We start from the raw sequence: 19,473 nt of genomic DNA, 5'->3' as shown, positions 1-19,473 counted from the left end.
GACCCAGCATTCAACTAATCAGGTGTTAGGTGATTAGTCTTATGCATTAAATTAGATGTGCTAAGTCCTAACCCCAGTGCTGCGGTCAGACGGTAAACGTGACAAGGCCAGGAAATCGTCCTCCAGAAAGTGACCTGCTTTCTTAAACATTGCATTTGACTCTGCTGTCTGCGGTGCGGTGCGGTCTCGCTTGACGCTGAGAGAACGCCCTTCTTCCTGGCTGTCAGCGAGGAGACTCAACCGTCTCTCTTGTCTCTCGGGGGTCCGGGCGTCTCTCTATGACCGCTGCTGTTCCGGTGGCTCGTGGCCCCAGCGCTGTAGACGGAACCACGCATGTGTGAATGTGTGAGGCGTGATGAATTGTAACAGAAGCCTTCCGGGCCTGCCACGGGGGCTTGGGGGGGGGGGGGGACGGCCTCGCGGGAGGCGACACGGGTGCACAAATCGCTCTGGATCCACTCTCAACCACTTCTTAATGTGCTCATGGATGTAGTTGCTGCCTTAAGAGTTCACCGCAGTTGCGATCAGGCCGCTGCATGGTTCTGTGTTCCACTGCTCTGGGTTGGGTGGGGGGGGGGGGGGCTGGGGAGAGATGGAAGTAGGCGGTCAGATATCTTTCTATTGTTGTGTTTTTATTTTGTTTTTGGGGAAAGGGTTCAGTGTAACGACCACAGTCATCATTCATATTGTTGCCCTGGCGACCAAGGTTAGCTATTTATTTGTCTCTGCGGATGTTTTTATAGTAGCGAGTTTAGTTTGCTCCATGATTTAATTTGGCTGTGTTACCAAAAACACAGTTTCTCTCTGCATGTGTCGGGAACCCCCTTGTTTGATTCAATCAGTTGACATGGCGATGACAGTGGAGCCTTTTACTGTGTGTGTGTGTGTGTGTGTGTGTGTGTGTGTGTGTGTGTGTGTGTGTGTGTGTGTGTGTGTGTGTGTGTGTGTGTGTGTGTGTGTGTGTGAGAGAACATGGTGGAGTGGGTAAGGGTTGATCCGCCTTCAGTTGATAGCGGTTGTAGTACCAGAAGTTATGCAGCAGGGGGCGCCTTCCACCAAACAGAAGGACAGCTCGCACCTAGCGTATTTTATTTATAACCTCGTTCTGATCCGTTTAAGGGCTCCGTTTCGCAGGTAGGAGGCGTGTTGGTTTAACCTTCTCCCCAAAGGTCCCTCAAATTAAATGAAACGGAAAGTCTGGCGCATATTGAAACGTTCCCCCAACGTGACAACTTCACTCGCTGTGTGTGTGTGTGTGTGTGTGTGTGTGTGTGTGTGTGTGTGTGTGTGTGTGTGTGTGTGTGTGTGTGTGTGTGTGTGTGTGTGTGTGTGTGTGTGTGTGTGTGTGTGTGTGTGTGTGTGTGTGTGTGTGTGTGTGTGTGTGTGTGTGTGTGTGTTGCTGAAGACCCCCCTACCTCGTAGACCGTATTACCTCAGGGCATTGGGCTGCAGTCATGTTCTGTACATCGTGAGGCATGTAGGCCCGAGATGCTGCATCGGTAAAAAGAAATGCAGTCTCCGGCTGTTATTGGCTTCAGTGTGGCATTTTTTTGGAATTATTATAATTTTTATTTTATTATTAGTTTGTGTGTGCGTGTGTGTGTGTGTGTGACCACAGCCGGCATGGCCTCATCACTCAGGAAGTGGGGACGTCGGACAACGTCTGCAGTTTGTGTCTTTCGGACAATTTCGAAGTTAAGTTCAGTTTTAAAATTGAAAAAGAAAAATGAAAAAAAAGGAACCTGACGTGTGTAAATGAGAAGAGAAGGCAGGTGCATATGCAAGTGGTTATCAAATACCTCATTAATCAATTTTATGTTGTTTTTGGCTTGTACAATGCTCCGTATATTAATTCATCTGTGGGGTTTGTGCATATTTTTGTACTGTTGTTATTATTGACATGATAATAATGATATTACTGATATTATAGTTTTTCTTTGATTTAAACGTCAAAAAATATTAGGGCAAAGCACATGAATGCTTGTAAAAAACCGGTTTGTGCTGGTTTATATTGAAGAGCACTTTTCCAAAGTGGTTTTTCACACATTCTGTTTTGCTCACATTAGTAATATAAAGATATGGTTCTCAGGGCTTTTAAACTTGTATGTCATGATAAAGTTTTACTTTATATCTTACTGAAATGTGCGTGAGTGTTTTATTTTCACCCAACTCGTATTTCGTAGAAGCGTCGGCGTGGCTGCTCAAAAAAGATAAGAAGCAAGAATTGGCTAATTTGCTGAGAAATGAGAACATTGTGAAACTGAACCACACAGTTCAGCGTGAAACCGCACACTCGTGTCAGGCCATCATCTGATATCAGAATCGTCACCGATATTAATGTGATTCAATCATGCAATGCCTCCAGCTTCTTCCTCATACCTTCACTGACTTCTCCATTACATGAATCATTGTACGCAGAACTCGCAAAAATGATATATTTTATATATTGCATATGTACAGGTGTCATACATAACATTTAACGGTTGCTAAAAGCAGGTGTTCTCAACCACTGGGACGCGGAAAGATTGAAATGAAGCCTTCAAAAATAAATTATAATAAAATAAGAAATTAAGATTTTCTTCCACAAAATTCAAATAAGAAGCCAAACCGGAACCTCTAATATAGTCTTAACATTACACAAACATTCACAATAAATGTAACATGTATTGCAGCCTGCTCAAACTCTAAATTGAGAGCAAATAATGAGATTACAAAAGAGATACAAATTGCAAAGGCCTGAAAGGAGATCTTTTACGTTAAATTACAACATGTGCATATAATGGCGGTTTAAAGGGATTTATACTTTATACTTGTACCCCCTTAAGAAGATAACAATTGTGAACATAAGGCCTGATCAAATTTTAGGGATAATTTAATCTAACTTAATCTCTATTATATAATAGAGATTAAGATTATTATATAATCTTAAGGTGAATGCACACTGCCTGAACAGATACGAGGATCACGTTTCTGGTGACCACAATGATAATGTTCCATCATTCTGTTGTCTTGAGTCCCACCTCATACCCCCTCACACACTCATCACAGTGACTCCTGCTGCCTCCTCTGTGGGCTGTACTTTACCTCTGTCAACTAATGCTGGCATGACACTCATGACATACACATGACACACTGTTTTATTGTTTTAAAGGTGACATATTATACCACCAGGTGTGAGTGTGATCAGCCGTTACAAGCCATTTGGAAAATCAGTCAGTGGACACGCCCACTTGTGATGCCAGAAGAGGCAGATTTTCAAAACGGCTTGTAACACGTCAGGCCCTTGCGGTGGACGCAAGGAGGGTCCGCAAGGACATAAGGGGTCCGTAACCCCCTTGCGTTGCGTGAACGTGGGACCATAATCAGCCCTTTACTCTGTACTCTGTAGAACGGCTATGGCTGCTAGCTGAAGAAGGCTGATGGCCACGACCCACCTTACACCAGACCCTTCGTACCGCCCCAGGCCGGTGGCGCTTTTCAGCTCCGCCACCTTCGCCTTCAGGACTGTGTGAACCACGGTCCTACTGTAGCCCAGCTCGATCGCCGTGCATGTGTAGCGCTCTTGGTTCTCGGTGATGTTGTCGATCAGGAGGTCACACCGATGTTCCGTGTTGCTGCAGGCCGTGGTGACGTTCCCGGGACCGTGCCAGGTGTACGTGGCGTGGTGCGAGGTGACGGGACAATGCAGGAAGTACCTGGACTGCAAGGCCACTGTGTGCTCCTCTGGGACAGGAAGCACAAAGAGGAAGGCGGTTGAGTCCAGTGTTGCGTTACTGTTACTCTATCTCTCCAAAAAGACCTGAGTGGAAGTGGCGACACATCCGCGACATGTGTTCACTAAATGGTAACTGGTAAATGGACCGCAGTGGCCACTCAAAGCGCTTTACAATATTGCCTCACATTCACCCATTCATGCACTCATTCACACACCGACGGCGGAGTCAACCATGCATGGCGAACAGCCAGCTCATCAGGAGCAGTGAGGGTGAGGTGTCTCGCTCAGGGCCACCTCGACACTTGAGCCGGGCATGGAACTGGCAACATTCCGGTTACAGGTCAACCCGCTCTACCTCCTGAGCCCACATGCCACCCCTAGTTAAGATTAAGGATGGGGATGAACCAAACGTGTGGTAAGACAAACATTGGAGACGGAGTGAAGGGCAGAATCACAAGGTTGACCCTGCATCCCGATGAGTTGGGGGATCCTGACAGGAACGATGGACACACGCTGAGCGTTTCGTTTGTTAGAATGTTACACCATGGTGGATCAGGGACCCCACGGAGGAAATGAGCGTTTAATCTCGAGGCTTAAAGCTCTCTGCGTCCTACTCACCATTCAAACGTTATTCACGCTGGAGGCCAACTGGCAAGTTGCTCTTGAATGAGGAGAAGTCTTCTTACGATGTTCTACTATTTCAAATGTAACCAGTTGCACTACGCATTAAAGGCCAAACTAAATGAACATAACTTCAGATGAACTTCTCTCCAGGTTGTAGTAAGAGTCAACCTGCTTTGGAAGCAGCCTGCCAATGTCTGCGCCGTTTTAAGGGTTGTGTTATACATTAGCATACGCAAGTTGCACCAGATCAGTCACGGGTGTGGGCAGGCAGCAGAGGCAGGTGAGATACTATATGTGTCAGCTATAGTGATATAGCAGGTACACCACAAACTAGAAAATATACCCCCGGTAGGAAACCAATACCTGTGGTACTAGTGTGGTTTCATGCATTGCCTTCCTCATCTTGCTGCACTATCGCTTTATTATATGAATCACTTTGGCACACCTATTGTAAAGCAGCACTAAGGAAAGCACCTGCATTGTGTAGAGAAACTAGCAAAGATGATACTTACAATAGAAATAGAATGGTTTCTGTTAGTAAGGGCTTGCTGGCCGGAATTGCCCTGAAGGAAAGCCTCTCCGATGAGCTATTTGTCACAATACGCTGTAATACGTTGTGCTACATGCAAAGGGGGGGGGGGGGGGGAAACGCAGAGAGACCGGGGAGGGAGACAGAGGAAGGCAGAGAGACCGGGAGGGAGACGAGGGGAGGCAGAGAGACCGGGGTGAAGAATACGGCGACAGTCAGAAAGTATTCAAGGAGTTTGGTGGAAAGTATGTGAAAGACATATCAGGTTTTTACGTTGCTCCTCAATGAAGACACTGGAGTGAATCATCTCTCTTTGTGAGGTGGGTCCGTCTCAGTTTATTTGCTTGAAGGAACATTTAAGTACTTTGAATATTCATCGATCAATCAAGAAATATGTCCATCCGTATTTGATGGGTTTTGAACGTTCAAAATAAAAAATGTAATGATGACAAATAAGAATCTTCTAGTCACCTTGGTCTTTCTGTCCTATCCCGGACAGACACACAGAGTGATTCCCTCTCTCCACATCCTGCAGTGTCTCCCTGGAAGATACAAAGGTTTAAAGTTCTGTTATACGCCAAACTACCGTAGGCCTACTTTGATGTAGGGTGTTACGGAAACAGGTAGTGGTTTCAAAACCAGATGCAAACTTCTGCATTCTCAGATGCAGGTAAACTTCCCTTTCAGAAAACCTTTCACATCCTGAGGAACTAGAGCTCAACAAAACCATGATGGTCCCCACAGGCCGAGGTGTCTATCTATTTAAAATTAATCGGTTCTACTGGATTTAGATATCTCAGAGTGAGAGTGAGAGAGGAAACCCATGACTGATAGGGCATCTACAGGGGCGAGAGAGAGAGAGAGAGAGAGAGAAAAAGAGAAAACCCATGACTGATAGAGCATCTACAGGGGTGAGAGAGAGAGAGAGAGAGAGAGAGAGAGAGAGAGAGAGAGAGAGAGAGAAGAGAAAACACATGACTGATAAAGCATCTACAGGGGTGAAAGTGAGAGCGGAAACCCATGACTGATAGAGTATCTACAGGGGTGAGAGTTAGAGAGGAGGAAACCCATGACTGATAGAGGAGAGAGAGAGAGAGAGAGAGAGAGAGAGAGAGAGAGAGAGAGAGAGAGAGAGAGAGAGAGAGAGAGAGAGAGAAAACCCATAAATATATACCAGGCTCACAATAAGGGTGTAGCAGGAACACATGTTAAGCTGGTCCGGTCCCAGCCGCAGTAGGGGTCGCTGGCCAACACGCAGTCCTCACAGTGCGGGCCGTAGCGGTCACACTGCTGCACCTCCACCTGCACCACCTCCGTGGACGAGCTCACATACAGCTTCCTCTGAGGCGGAGCAAACACAGACCATCGTTACACCTCCTCAGAGTGATGAGGTGCCAAGATGGCGACCCTGCGGCCCCTCAGACATCTGGGATCCTAAACGAAGCTCCTGAAGGGAATCAGGAGACACACATTCAGCCAGGTCCATTCGAGGGTTAATGTTTGATATCTCGTGGTGTTTCCACGCCAACGTTGACATGAACACACTTTGTGTGCATTGTGTGCAGTGAATGTGTGATTGCGTGACCTTTGTTAAACATTAACCAATGAGGAACAGTAAGAACAGTGTGTTATTATGAGCTCAGCCTGACTTCCTGTCCTCTTTTTTATCATGCCTCGTGTCTTTCTTTTTTTTTCAGTTTTTTCTCACTCCGCCGGGTCATTGTGACTTCGACTTCAGCCATGTTCTGTGTTAAAAGGTTGTTTGAATCCTCCAAGCACTGAAGGTGATCAAGAGCAGCACCTTCAGTAAGAGGCTGATTGCACCAATGTGCAAATCTGAGAGATATAGGAAGTCTTGTACAACAGCTGCTATAAGGTATTACAATGCACAAAATTAACTTTGCACTTTTTGTATTTATTTATTGTATTTTAACTTAATAAGTATGGAAGCTATCTGAGGAAATGTGTAGTGTTATGTCTGTCTTAAAGCTGCTGTGGCACTGTAATTTCCTGTAAAGGATTATTAAAGGATCTATCTATCTATCTATCTATCTATGTAAATATACGGCACCAATCAAAAACAAGGCCATTAAAAGTGCTTTTGATTGGAAGACATCACATGTAAAAAACTGTAAAGGAACAATCAAAAGAGAATAAAAGAGTGAGAAATATAAAATACAAGAAATAAAAACAATTATTGAAGAAAATTTGCTGAACAAAAGCCCTGGAAAAAAGAGCATATTTTGAGCCCTGATTCAAATGATGAGTGTTGAGGTTTGTTCCAGACCTGTGGAGCATAAACAGTGAAGCTGCTTCCCCTGGCGTGGTCGGTAGCTACAGAACAGTGAGCAGGACTCTCCTGGGCTCATAACACACGAGCACACCAGAAATATGTTTATAGTTTTGTATGGTTTGAACTAAATCATCGAGAAACAGGAGGTCTGTGACCTTATCACTGTTAGTCCAGTCATTTTAAGCCAAAATGAGGGTCAACCTAGAACAAATTGCAACAGAAGCAAACTCAACTGATTTTGTATCCTCAATATGTCCTGAGTAAGGAAAAAAAAAGTCCTGAAGAATCCCATTAGGGGAAAGTTTGGAAAAAGACCCAAATATATCCTATTCATACACCTATTCATTATTTTTCTCACATGAATAGGGTAAAAAATTACTGAGTTTATTACTTACATCAAGACAAACAAAAAATATATTACAAGTTTTTGGAAATTGTTTGTTAACATGGGCAAACAGTGCATAATCAAATTATGTATGTACTAATTAGCATAAATACATTGACAGGTTACAGTAAAAGACTATGAAGGCAAACAAATGTCACCATAAGGGGCAGAGATTCAGTCATTCATTCAAGATCCACTCAACTTTCTTTTTTTTTTAACTTTAATTTTTATTTGGATTTTTCATTTAAATACAATATTACACATTTCTTAGAAACCAGAAAGAAACGAAAAAATAATAATAAAAAATAATAATAAAGTACAATAAAATAAATAAAATACAGCTTATAGGTCCTTCCATTCAGTCACAATGCAGCAGTTTATTCCCCCTGTTCAGTTGTTATTACTTGTGGTATCGTCCTCCCCCCTTAATAACCTGTAATAATTCCACTTCTCCCATTTCCCTTGAAACTGTTCCTCCCTCATTCTCAAGGTATGTGTGAACCTCTCCATATCATAAATCTCCTCCACTATGCTCAGCCACTGTTCTCTAGTTGGGGGTTCTAACTTATACCAGGCCCTTGTAATTGCCTTCCTACTAGCCACCAATAATACTTTCACCAGGTATTTATCTCTTCCTTGTACCTCCTCTTGTGGAATGTTCCCCAGATACAATACCAAACAAGTCTTTGGTATCTCATATCCCAGTATCTCCCTCAGCACACTCCACACTCCCTCCCAATAATCCTCCATCTTTTGACATTTCCAAAACACATGGGTATGGTCTGCCTCCGCTTGACCACACAACCTCCAGCATGAATTCTGACCTGATGTGTATCTTCCCTTAATCTTTGGTGTTATGAAAAACCTTATAATGTTCTTCCACCCAAATTCTCGCCACACCCTAGAACCAGTGGCTGAGTGTTGAACCCTGCACACATTAAACCAGTCGTCTTCTGTTATTTCTACTCCAAGCTCTTTTTCCCATTTTTCTTTAACATAGACAGTTGAATTACTTCCACTGGCACCAAGAGCTTGGTATAAAGCTGAGATGACTCTAAATTTTCTTCCTTCATATGCATTCATCATTATTTTAATAATCATATTCTGTTCTTTGGGTTCTTCGAACTTTATTTCTTTTAAATAATAATCCCTCACCTGAAAATATCTAAAAAGTTTGTTTGCTTCCAAATCAAATTTCTCCCTTAAAGCCTGAAAACTCTGCATCTCCCCCCTCTCAACTAGTGTACATATTGCTGTAATACCCCTATTTGCCCATCTCTCAAAGCCCCAGTCTCTAATTCCTGGTTTGAATCTCGTGTCATGGGTTAACCACCTCAGAATCTTTGCTTCAGTCTGTAGCCCATACTTCCTCACTACCAAGTACCAAATCCACAATGTGAGTTTAACTATTGGGTCTAACAATCCCTCTTCCCTCTTAAATAATTCCCTATCAGTTATTAATATTTGTACTGGGCTAGCCTCTACCTTCATTTCTATATCCTTCCATCTAGCTATATATTCTCCATTACACCAGCAAGTTACAGCCCTGAGCTGTGCAGCATAGAAGTAGTCTTGCAGTCTCGGTACTGCCATGCCCCCTTTGTCTTTGGGGAGCTGCATGGTGCTAAATCGAATCCTTGGCCTCCTACCCCCCCAAATGAACCTCGATATCCATCTATCCCACTCCATGAACTGTTTCTGTGGTATCATTACTGGCAGAGTTTGGAACAGGTACAGTAGCCTCGGTAATACATTCATCTTAATTATTTCTATCCTTGAACTAAGATCTAATTGTAGTATTGACCATCTTCCTATATCCCGTCTGAGTTCCTGATTAATCTGAATGTAATTTGCAGTATATAACTTCCCCACTCCCCGTGTGATGTTCACTCCCAAATATCTAATTGTTTCTGAATTCCACTTAATTTTGTATTTCTCTTCTAACTCTGGTGTAGGGGCATAGTTTATGGCCAAGATCTGTGTTTTGGTAACGTTAAGTTTGTATCCTGAGTAATATCCATACTCCTCCAGTAGATTCATCAATGCATGAAGGGACTCACTGGGTCGCTCTAAGTAGGCTACCACATCATCTGCGAACAGCCCTATCTTATGTTCTCTACCATTCACCTCCACCCCTTTGATGTCCTGGTTCTGCCTTATCGCCTGTGCCAATGGCTCTATGAATATTGCAAAGAGAGTTGGAGAAAGACTACACCCCTGTCTTGTAGACCTTCCCAGACAAAAGGGGTCTGTGAGACTACCATTCACCTTGATCCTAGCAGCCGGTTCTTGATATAATGCCTTAATACACTGGACAGACTTCTCATTGAACCCAAATCTTTCTAACACCTTATATAAATAAGTCCAATTGACACTGTCAAAGGCTTTCTCTGCGTCTACACTAACTAAAATTGCACTTTTCTTTGTTTGTTGAGTCTCTTCTACAATGTGTAACATCCTCCTAATATTGTCTTGTGTCTGTCTACCTTTAATAAAGCCGGTCTGGTCTTCGTCTATAATGTCAGTCATGAATGTCTCGAATCTTTTGGAGATTATTGAGGTGTACATCTTATAGTCCACATTTAGTACTGATATTGGTCTATAGCTGCTACAATGCTCTTTATCCTTGCCCTCTTTGGGTATGGTTGTGATAATGGCCTCCCTCCATGAGGGGGGGATTTTCCCTTCTTTAATTGAATGTCTAAATGAGGCCAACAGTACCGGGGTCAACTCTTGTCTAAATGTTTTATAAAATTCTGAGGGGAATCCATCACTGCCAGGCGACTTATTGTTCTTCATCCTAGATATCGCCCTTTCCATTTCCTCCTCAGTGATGTCTGCAGTCAATAATGTATTCTGCTCTTTCCCTATTGATGGTAGATCCAGCCTGGTCAGGAAGTTTCTCATATCATGTTCGTCTGCCATTGCTGGTTGTGTGTATAAATTTTGATAATAATCCCTGAATACTCTCTATTTCATCTGGTTCAGTAAGCAAGTCGTTAGTTTGGGGGTCTCTAATTTTGTATATGGTGTTCAATGCTTGCTGTTTCCTTATACGTCTAGCCAGTAGTCTGCTTGCTTTAGGGCCTCCCTCATAATAGGTTTGTTTGACAAATCTAGCCTTCTTTTCCACTTCTGACAGTAAGATATTATCAATTTTCTTCTTTGTATCTTTCACCTGTCTAAGTACCTCTGGGTCACTTGTGGCCTTATGCTTTCTCTCCAAGTCTTTCAAACAACCAATTTGGGTCTGATAATCCGCTTGTCTGGATTTCTTGCGAAGTGCTGTCTGTGCCATCAAATTCCCCCTAGTGACCGCCTTAAGCGCATCCCAAAGGATGGTTGGATCTACCTCCCCTCGTTTTCCTCTATATACCTATTTATATCCATTCTTATCCTTTCCACCAGGTCTTTGTCATTCAATACCCCCACATTCATTCTCCACACTGTAGTCCTCCTTCTCTTATTTAAGTTTATTGTCAGGTAGACTGCGTTATGGTCTGATAAATCTGCTACCCCTATCCTACAGTCCTCTACCCTATGCATATCCCCCTTTGTCATAAAGAAATAGTCCAACCTTGAGTACATTTGGTGTGGGTCTGAATAGTGTGTATAGTCTCTCCCCAAGGGATGTAAGTCTCTCCAAACATCTACTATTCCCAAATCAACCAGTTGCGTATTCATATACCTATTAAGCCATGTCCTATTCTTCTTCGTACTAGTTGTATCTAGATTATAGTTCATCACCATATTGAAATCCCCTCCACATATTAAGATCCCCTCTAATTCTACATTAATGATGTCAAATAATGATTCAAAGAAGGCTTTCTTGCTATCAGGAGGTGCATATACATTGATCAGTGTTACACTCTGTCCCTCTAATTTACCCTTTACCATTATATACCTTCCCTCCCTATCCCGCATTTCTTTTTCAGGTTCAAATTTGGTTGAATTCGATATTAATATGGCTACCCCTCTCCTATTACTGTATTTGTGGTAAGTGCTGTAAAATGTGTTGTTATACCCAAATCGCTTTAGTTTCTCATGTTCCTCTATAGACAAATGTGTCTCCTGCAGAAAAACCACCTGAATTTTTTCTTTTCTGAATTTGGCCATAAACTTTGCCCTCTTAATTGGATTACTCAGCCCATTCACATTCAGTGATACCACTTTATTACATTCATACTGCATTATACATCCGTTCCCCAATGCCCTTTCATTACCCATAAGCTAAATATGAACACAAAAAAAACACACACAAAAAAAACATCAGCAACAGCTGTTCTAACTGAATAAAAGTAAACAAAAAAGTGATCTCCCATGGTAAACTGGGGATCTTTATCTATCCCCATTTCCCCTGTTGGTGGGGAGAGGGGAAATCCTCTCGTAAGAGGGCCCCTCTTAGCGATGGAAAACTCTCCAAACTGAAGTCCTCCGTACACGCTAAAAATGTCCAACATACTCCAACCATCACTCCCGGCCTTAACCTAATGATTCTTTTAAAGCCAACAAAACATTAGGGATATATCTTTACCCACACTGATCAAACCATCCCACATAATGAAGAATGAAATATCGCAAATAACCGTAACTTTCAGAAAACAGCCAACTAGAGTCTGAGAGCAACATGAATAACAAAATACTAAAGAATTTAGAAAATACCAGAGTTCGTAATTTCTACCAAAATACCAAAACTCAAGAACTCCTCTCACTTCTTCCTGGAGAACCGCTTCAGTTCCTCCCTCGCTCTCCCAGCGACGTCGTTCTCCTGGTCTCCGACTCTGCGCCACTTGAAAGCGGTCTCAAGCTGCTGCTCCAGCGTCAGTTGTTCCTCTATCAGTCCATCCACCTTCATTCCCTTCTCCTTCATCGCCCGTGCAGCTTCTTGTGGACTGCCGTAGGTCCGGACGCCTCCTTGCCAGTGGACTCTCAGTGCCGTTAGCGGTGATTGAAACCGAATCCCTTCTCCCTTTAGAACTCTCTTCAGACCCGCATAGCTACGGCGCTTCGCAGCCACCTCCACTGGGTAATCGTGGTCAAACGTCACTCTCTTTCCCCCGATCTCGATTTTCGTCTGCCAGGCCTTTTTGAGGATGTCCTCTTTGGTTTGGTACTGCAGGAAGTTGACAATGATCGCCCTGGGGTTCTTGTCTGGGGCCGGTCTCTGTGCCAACGCTCTGTGGGCGCGCTGTATTTGTAGACTCGCATCTTCCCCGAGTTTAAAGGCCAATGTGCAGGTTTTTTTTTTTTTCTTTTCTGGCAGTTTTCTAGTTGGTAATAAACATTTAAACAATTATCCATTGTATTTGATGTTGTAGGGTATCACAAAAAAGAAATATAATAAGGAAAAGTAGGTGATATGTTAGCGGTTTGCTAACAGGTTAGCGATGATTCTTATTTCTCCCACAATGCATTGCATGACGTCACATGAGGTACTCCGCTTTGGGACGACAGCCGAAAACCCGCCTTGATATCTTTGAGAGAGACGAGTAGCAGCTAGTGAGAGAGTGACAGTGTCAGATTATATAAGTAAATATATAGATAGAGATAGCCTAGATATATATATATATATATATAGATATATATAGATAGATAGATAGATAGAATAACAACATAACATGACACACGTGTGGTTTGAGAACGTTTTAGACTCAATCAATATGAAGTCGAGGGGAGACGAAGCTCTGTTCGTTTGTATCTTTTATTTACGTGACCATATTTTTATTTTATGTAAAAAAAAAAAAAAAAAAAAGGAATCAGTTCTCTTCTTTTTGGGAATCAGTTCTCGTCGTTCACCTTCGGGATTCTTTCGTTCTGACCGAATCGTTCGCGAATCGCCCATGCCTAATGAACATACTCGTGCCTGCTGGCTTGAAGGGGACCATGATCCTGCCTGAAATATAAGTATGCTACTGTGTTTCCCACAGACCAGGTAGCAATGCAAGCAGTTGCGACGCAACTGCTTGCAACTCGCAACTCCTTGCGACGAGACGGGCTGAGACGTTCTAAAAACGGGGCAGTTCACACTGCTGCACCGGGCGGCGATTAGTTTTATTTTGGTTGAGAGTAGGCTAGAGTTGCTGTGTTTCGCCATTCTCCACTACTTCTGCATTGTAGTAATTCACTGGAGCTTAGTTTGTTTAGATCGCGCTAGTTGGATACATTGCATTCTTTCGTAGTGGCGACTTCTCGACTGCAAGGGAAGCTCGGCTTCACCTAAAATTTCGAAAATTAAATGGTCAGATATATACTGTTGTGTTAACATTTCATTGATTAAAAATGCGTTAGAACACGTCCATCTCGAAGACGAGTCCGTTCAGAATCAGCTGCTTATCGCAGGTCGACTGACTCGATTTCCTTCTCATACACTTATGTGTTTAATTTGCGTGTGTTTAGACAGATGGGCGCGCACCAAGCATCACCCGCATTCATTCTATTAAATACTCACTCGCGGTAAAACAGTTTTCTCACAATCAAATACTCTTCAATCCTAAGTAATGGGCTTGTACACGATGTCTGGGTCAAGAACATATGTTCGCTGTATGGTGTTTGCAGATGCATTGATTTAAAAGTACAACTTACCGTTGTATCAGCTGTTCTTTCCCAAATAATTTAACCAATCATTTACTCTAAAACTAGATTTTGTTTTGGAAGCCTGGAATATACTTTGCTCGAATGTATTATTATTATTTTAACGCATGGCATAGCCTACTATACTTCATTCATGTTCATTCATGCAGCCCTATGGAAAAAAAATGTTTCCACAATCCACACGCTATTTCTATGCAGTTTCACACGTATGAATAATCTTTGACATCATAATATTTAACATGCAAGTGTAGTGGTGCCTGGTTGCTGCGGGGGAAGATCAGCTTTGCGCCGGGTGCAAACTAGCAACGACACATGCGTCGGTGTAGAAAGTCGATTGCGCCGGGCGCAAGATAGGGCCCTTCTTCTTTTTGGCGCACATGGCTAATTTGCATACGCGCACAGGGCTGTCGGAATGGGAACTTGTCGTACTGGCAGCATTTCGGGGGCGCGATTACGGGCTGGCGGAGTTACATTTAAAAATCGCGTTCAAGTAAAAATAATAAGAAAAGCGTATTCAATTTGTGGCGCTCGTTGTTCAATCTGTGGCGCAGCGCCACACATTGGCCTATGTGTGGGAAACACTGATGCTATCTTTAGCACAAACGGATTCAGGCAGCATGCCTCAAATCCAGGATGCTCAGTTAGGCACGTTACATCTGCATCTTACATCGGGGTAAGCTCCTCGACCAGCGACCAAAACGCGCTCACCTCCCTACAACACAATCTCTCCACCACAGTTTCCATGGGACGACACCGCCCACACAGACACCTGCCAAACACAGCGACAAAGACACGCTTACTACTCTCTCCCTGTCCCGGTAAGCGGTACCCTGACGGTGTCAATGACAATCAATCACGAGGAAAACTAGTTAGCACTATCAAAAATAATCACACTGAAGACATGACCAGCCTACTTGGCTTCGGTTACGTTTGCAAACAACATTTTCACCGGAGAAAGAGGTAAAAGCTTAGAAATAAAGCCAACGACATAATCACTGTCACTAGATATAAAGAAAACGTTGACTTTCACTCGATGCTATTCACTGACGGTAAAAAAAAAAGTTGTTATTGTATGCACTGCTGTTCATAGACTACTACCTTCTGCGTTTCTAAATAGCTCACCAGGACACTTCACCAACTCTCCAGTCATTCTCCTCTGACCATGCATTTATTTGTCTTTGACGGCCATCGGCTCTCGGTATTTCCTCATTCGCCCTCTCACGTCTAACCGGTTCGAAATATCATAAATGTTAACTGTGGGTCTTGCCACCTCTTCCCATTGAGCCTCTTCCTCATCCCAGTTAGACGGCATAGTGCTCTAGTAGCAGCTACAAGGCTGAGGCTACCTTCCACCACGACTACCTCATGTGACGTCATCGCCGAGCGCGTAAAAAAATAACCGTTACTAACCAAAAACTACAAAAACTGGACTTTAACACCATTTTGGAGACATTTCTAACTTTATATACATATCTTGAGTGCTTTATGTACCCATTAATCGAAACTTCCGGTTAACCTGCAACATGGGCTTTAAGCTCCTCGCGAATCAAGCGCTCGATAAACTCGGGTGTCGAATCCTTCTCTGTGCCCTCTGGTACTCCCCAAACTCGAACATTGTTCCTTCTCGATCTCCCTTCTAAGTCTGTTACCTTCTCCTGTAGCATCCTTTGCTGCTTGAGAGAAGAGGCGAGAATTTCCTTCAGATCTGCGTTCCACTCCTCGGTCTCCACCACACGCTCTTGAATGTCCACAATATCGCTGCCCTGGGCTTCCATTCCCCTGTCGATGGTCTCGAACTTGTTGCCCATCTCCTCATTAAAATTGGCTATTTCTTGTCTCCACATACTTCCCAGATTTTGAATACTCTCTCGAATGTCTTTCATTTCTTTTCGGTTTTCCTCGCTAATTGTTACGATCTGCTTAGACACGTTATCGAAGCCAGCCTTCATGCTAATTAACATGTCATCGTTAGCTGCATCTGACCCGTCGTCTCCCTTTCTATCTCCCATTTTTTCTCGCTCTCTTTGTTTCTTCTCAGTTTCTTTTTTGGTCTGTTCCCTTTTACTACTCATCCCTTCTCTGGTTGCGCGTTTGAATTAAGGCTTTTCAATGTTTTATCACTTCATACACCGGGAGCTCCTGATTTAACGTCTATCCACTCATTTGCTAAACCGGAAGCCCCCACTCAACTTTCAATCAACTGTCACTAAGCTCTCAGGTAAGAAAGGTTGTTTGATCCAGCCACTTTTTATTTTACCTACCTTTTGTCTTCTGCATTCTCTTTGCCCTTGTCTCCTGTTCTTCCCTCAGACTCATCCCCCAGAAACAGTCCCACGTACCCAGCCCCAAACCCCCTCTCTGCAATAATAATAATTAATAATGGCTGGTTTAAAGTACTTCTTCCTGCCTCTATGTAATGCTCATGGGTAGCCTAAATGGGCTCCATTCAAACCTTAACATTAAGTCTTGTACTATAAGAAGTCAACAAGACATTTTCACCTGGCTATACCAAATGTTTAGATCTGTTGTAGTATTTATGCAAATTAGCACATATGTAATTCGATTATGCATGGTGATATCTAAAGGTTATAATAATAATATCAAAAAATTAGCATATTGACGTGAGAAAAAGAATGAATAGGCCTGCGTATGAACAGGATATATTTGGCTCTTTTCCTAAACTTTCCCCTAATGGGATTTTTCTGGGCTTTTTTTTTGAGTTTGCTTCTGTTACAATTTGTTTGACCTTTTTTCATAAAATGACTGGACTATGTGGAGGACGGTGGCCTGTTCCCTCTCTGTTCCCTCTCTGTTCCCTCTCTGTTCCCTCTCTGCTCTCTCTCTGCTCTCTCTCTGTGTCCCTTAACATGGTCGCCCTTGAGGATGATCTCCAGTGTGTTCCTCACCTCATCCCCCTGCAGCATCATGTCCAGGATGTGTGTTCTGTCTTTGAACGGGCTATACTCGGCGATGATGAACCCCCCGCTCTTGCGCTCCAGAACCTTGTGGATCTTGCCGCTCTCTGTGGGAGGGGAGACCCCGGGGGGGGGGGAGATGGTGATCATGGGAGAAGGTAAGAGGGCTGTCACTCCATCTCAAACTCCAGCCGTCAACCACATGAGGCCATGCCGATGTTTGAGGTCGAGATCAAGAGATCAAGAGATCAAACTATTGACGGGCTCCATCACAGCTTGTTTGACGTACTAAAACAAACAGAATCGAAAGGCCAACCACATTCTTCTGTTCTAGACTCAAGTTCATGGTCTGACCTCATGTCGGTAAAACCCGATACGTGATGAGCTAAACGCTTGTCACGGGACAACACCCAAAAATTGCTCTTTTTATGGATGAGTCAGACATTAGGACTGGGAATTATTTTCTTGGACATATCATATTAATTTCCTGTTTGGCTGAGCTGTTTTTCCTTATAAGTCTCTTCTGATAAAGGTGTTTGCTAAACAACAGAGCCACATGCCATTGTTATCAGCGAGTGGACATACTGAGCTATCATCAGTTTGTCTGTAACCCGATCAGCCCCATCATGTAACCAGAAATTATCAACGCTCTCAGCGTCACACACATGCACACACGCACGCACACACACACACACACACACACACACACACACACACACACACACAGCTCACCCAGCGAGAGGTACAGGAGTACATGGCACCCCCCGGTTTGGTTGCGTACGGCGTGCAGGCGTATGTGTGTGTAGTGGTGGTCGCTGACCAGCAGGGGGTCACCCATCGGGAACACCCGATCGTCCATCTCCGGGTGACTCTGCACGAAGCTCAGCCTCTTCAGCAGCTCGTTTTGCTGTCCCCTGAACGGCGTGCACTGAAGCGACACAGAGTTTACCTTAAACCTCAGTGTGTAATGTGTAAGCGACCTTGGGTACCTTGAAAGGCGCTATATAAATGTAAGTTATTATTATTATTCAGTGTCCTCAGTCTACCTGTAGGCATCGTCCAGGAAGCAAATCTTTATTTCGTAGGATGGTAGGGGCACCTACCGCCTTTTCTGATTGGTTATGGCACAGGGCAGGCTGTCGGCTAGTCTACCACTAACAGAAGTAAACGAACTCAATCCAACACTGATAAGTGAGATTAAAGAGTACATAAGCCGACTTATGCATTGAATAAAATGGCACTATTTTGCCCAGCTGTATGCTGGGCAAGGTCACACAATTACACAGAGAGGACAAGGTATGGAAAGCAGCGAGAAATGTAACGCGACTATTGTACACTGCTATTGTCCTTCTCACGTTTAAAAAATGCTGTCTATCCAGTGCACCATCATTCCTAATTAATTAACTTTTGTTGTTGGTGGTGAACACATGATCCAGGGACTCAAAAGTTATTTTGAAATTCGATTCCATGTCGGAATAACCCTTGTCCAGGTAATGGGATAATGTTTTCCTATCGGATGTTGGCTTGCATGTTGCGGGTATTTTATCTAGTATTTTTCTAAATCTGGGTTGCGACAGTTGAAAGACGCTGGCCGAAACCCCCTGTCTCCGTCTCCGTCTCTATCTCCATTTCCCTCTCTCCTTCGCACCAGCAGCTACGTCACTCAAATAGATCGTTATGGCAACGTGCTGCACACACACAGGCAGCACGCAGGCAGCACGCATGCACACACCACTTAAACAGATCAGAACTTTACACACAGGCAAACATGGCTTGCGTGTTTGCCTGGACGCGCAGGAACGCGCATTCCTATAGTCTAGTAAAGTTGTGTAGTTACCAATATTTTTAGTGTAATGCGTTACTTTACGTACTACCCAAAAAAGTAATATTGTTACTGTAATCCGTTACTTTGTAACTCGTTACCCCCAACACTGAACAGTATATACGTGCGAGGACGTACAACATACAATAAGTGTGTACATTAAGTGCCAGAGTGCGAACATTAAGTGCGTACATTAAGGTAAATATAATTCATCCTGGACTACGACTATAACCATAACCTGCTGAATGTCCAGCCTTGAAGCCTTTGCGGTGGCAGCAGAGGTTACTTTAATTTTGGTCCGTTAATATCGGTTAATGGTTATTCAACAGCAGCATTTTGTATGTGATACTTACTGAGCCCGGCCTAGGGACGGGGATCTCCGCTGTGTTTCCCTTGAAGGAGGAGGTTTCAAACACCTTGCGGATGGCGTCTACTGAAAAGACGCACACGGCACTCATGTTCCTGCAAAGGAGGGAAGCCAACAGCATGTCGGTCAAAAGGGCGATGTTTGGAGCAACACGATCTCGTAAACTGTGACACCACAATACCGAAAGTTTGAGGAAGAATTTATTCCTCTTAAACTTAAACTTCCTCTTCAA

General features: G+C 43.6%; 2 protein-coding genes across 3 annotated transcripts in view; one reads left to right on the top strand and one right to left on the bottom strand.

Annotated features, from left to right (window-relative positions):
• The window catches only part of LOC311356105 (glycine amidinotransferase, mitochondrial-like), a gene marked incomplete at its 3' end in the record, with an annotated part of 3,966 nt that extends 3,461 nt beyond the window's left edge, over positions 1-505 (top strand). Inside the window, exon 6 of the mRNA XM_084475879.1 lies at positions 494-505. Coding sequence (XP_084332005.1) covers positions 494-505 — 12 coding nt within the window. The remainder of the gene's footprint in view (positions 1-493) is intronic.
• Positions 506-2,421: 1,916 nt separating this feature from the next.
• Positions 2,422-19,473, bottom strand: part of LOC311356659 (semaphorin-7A) — a 34,648-nt gene continuing 17,596 nt past the window's right edge. For both annotated transcript variants that reach the window (XM_084476464.1, XM_084476463.1), the window contains 6 exons: positions 19,228-19,336; positions 17,785-17,980; positions 17,044-17,159; positions 6,052-6,209; positions 5,340-5,410; positions 2,422-3,723 (listed from right to left, as the gene is read on the bottom strand). In XM_084476464.1, coding sequence (XP_084332590.1) covers positions 3,371-3,723; positions 5,340-5,410; positions 6,052-6,209; positions 17,044-17,159; positions 17,785-17,980; positions 19,228-19,336 — 1,003 coding nt within the window. In that variant the 3' untranslated portion in view covers positions 2,422-3,370. The remainder of the gene's footprint in view (positions 3,724-5,339; positions 5,411-6,051; positions 6,210-17,043; positions 17,160-17,784; positions 17,981-19,227; positions 19,337-19,473) is intronic.

This window comes from Micromesistius poutassou (genome assembly GCF_964030765.1).
Source record: "Micromesistius poutassou genome assembly, chromosome: 12".
Taxonomy (NCBI): Eukaryota; Metazoa; Chordata; class Actinopteri; order Gadiformes; family Gadidae; genus Micromesistius; species Micromesistius poutassou.
The sequence above is the reverse complement of the archived record's forward strand: the minus strand, read 5'-3'. Positions and strand labels throughout refer to the sequence as shown.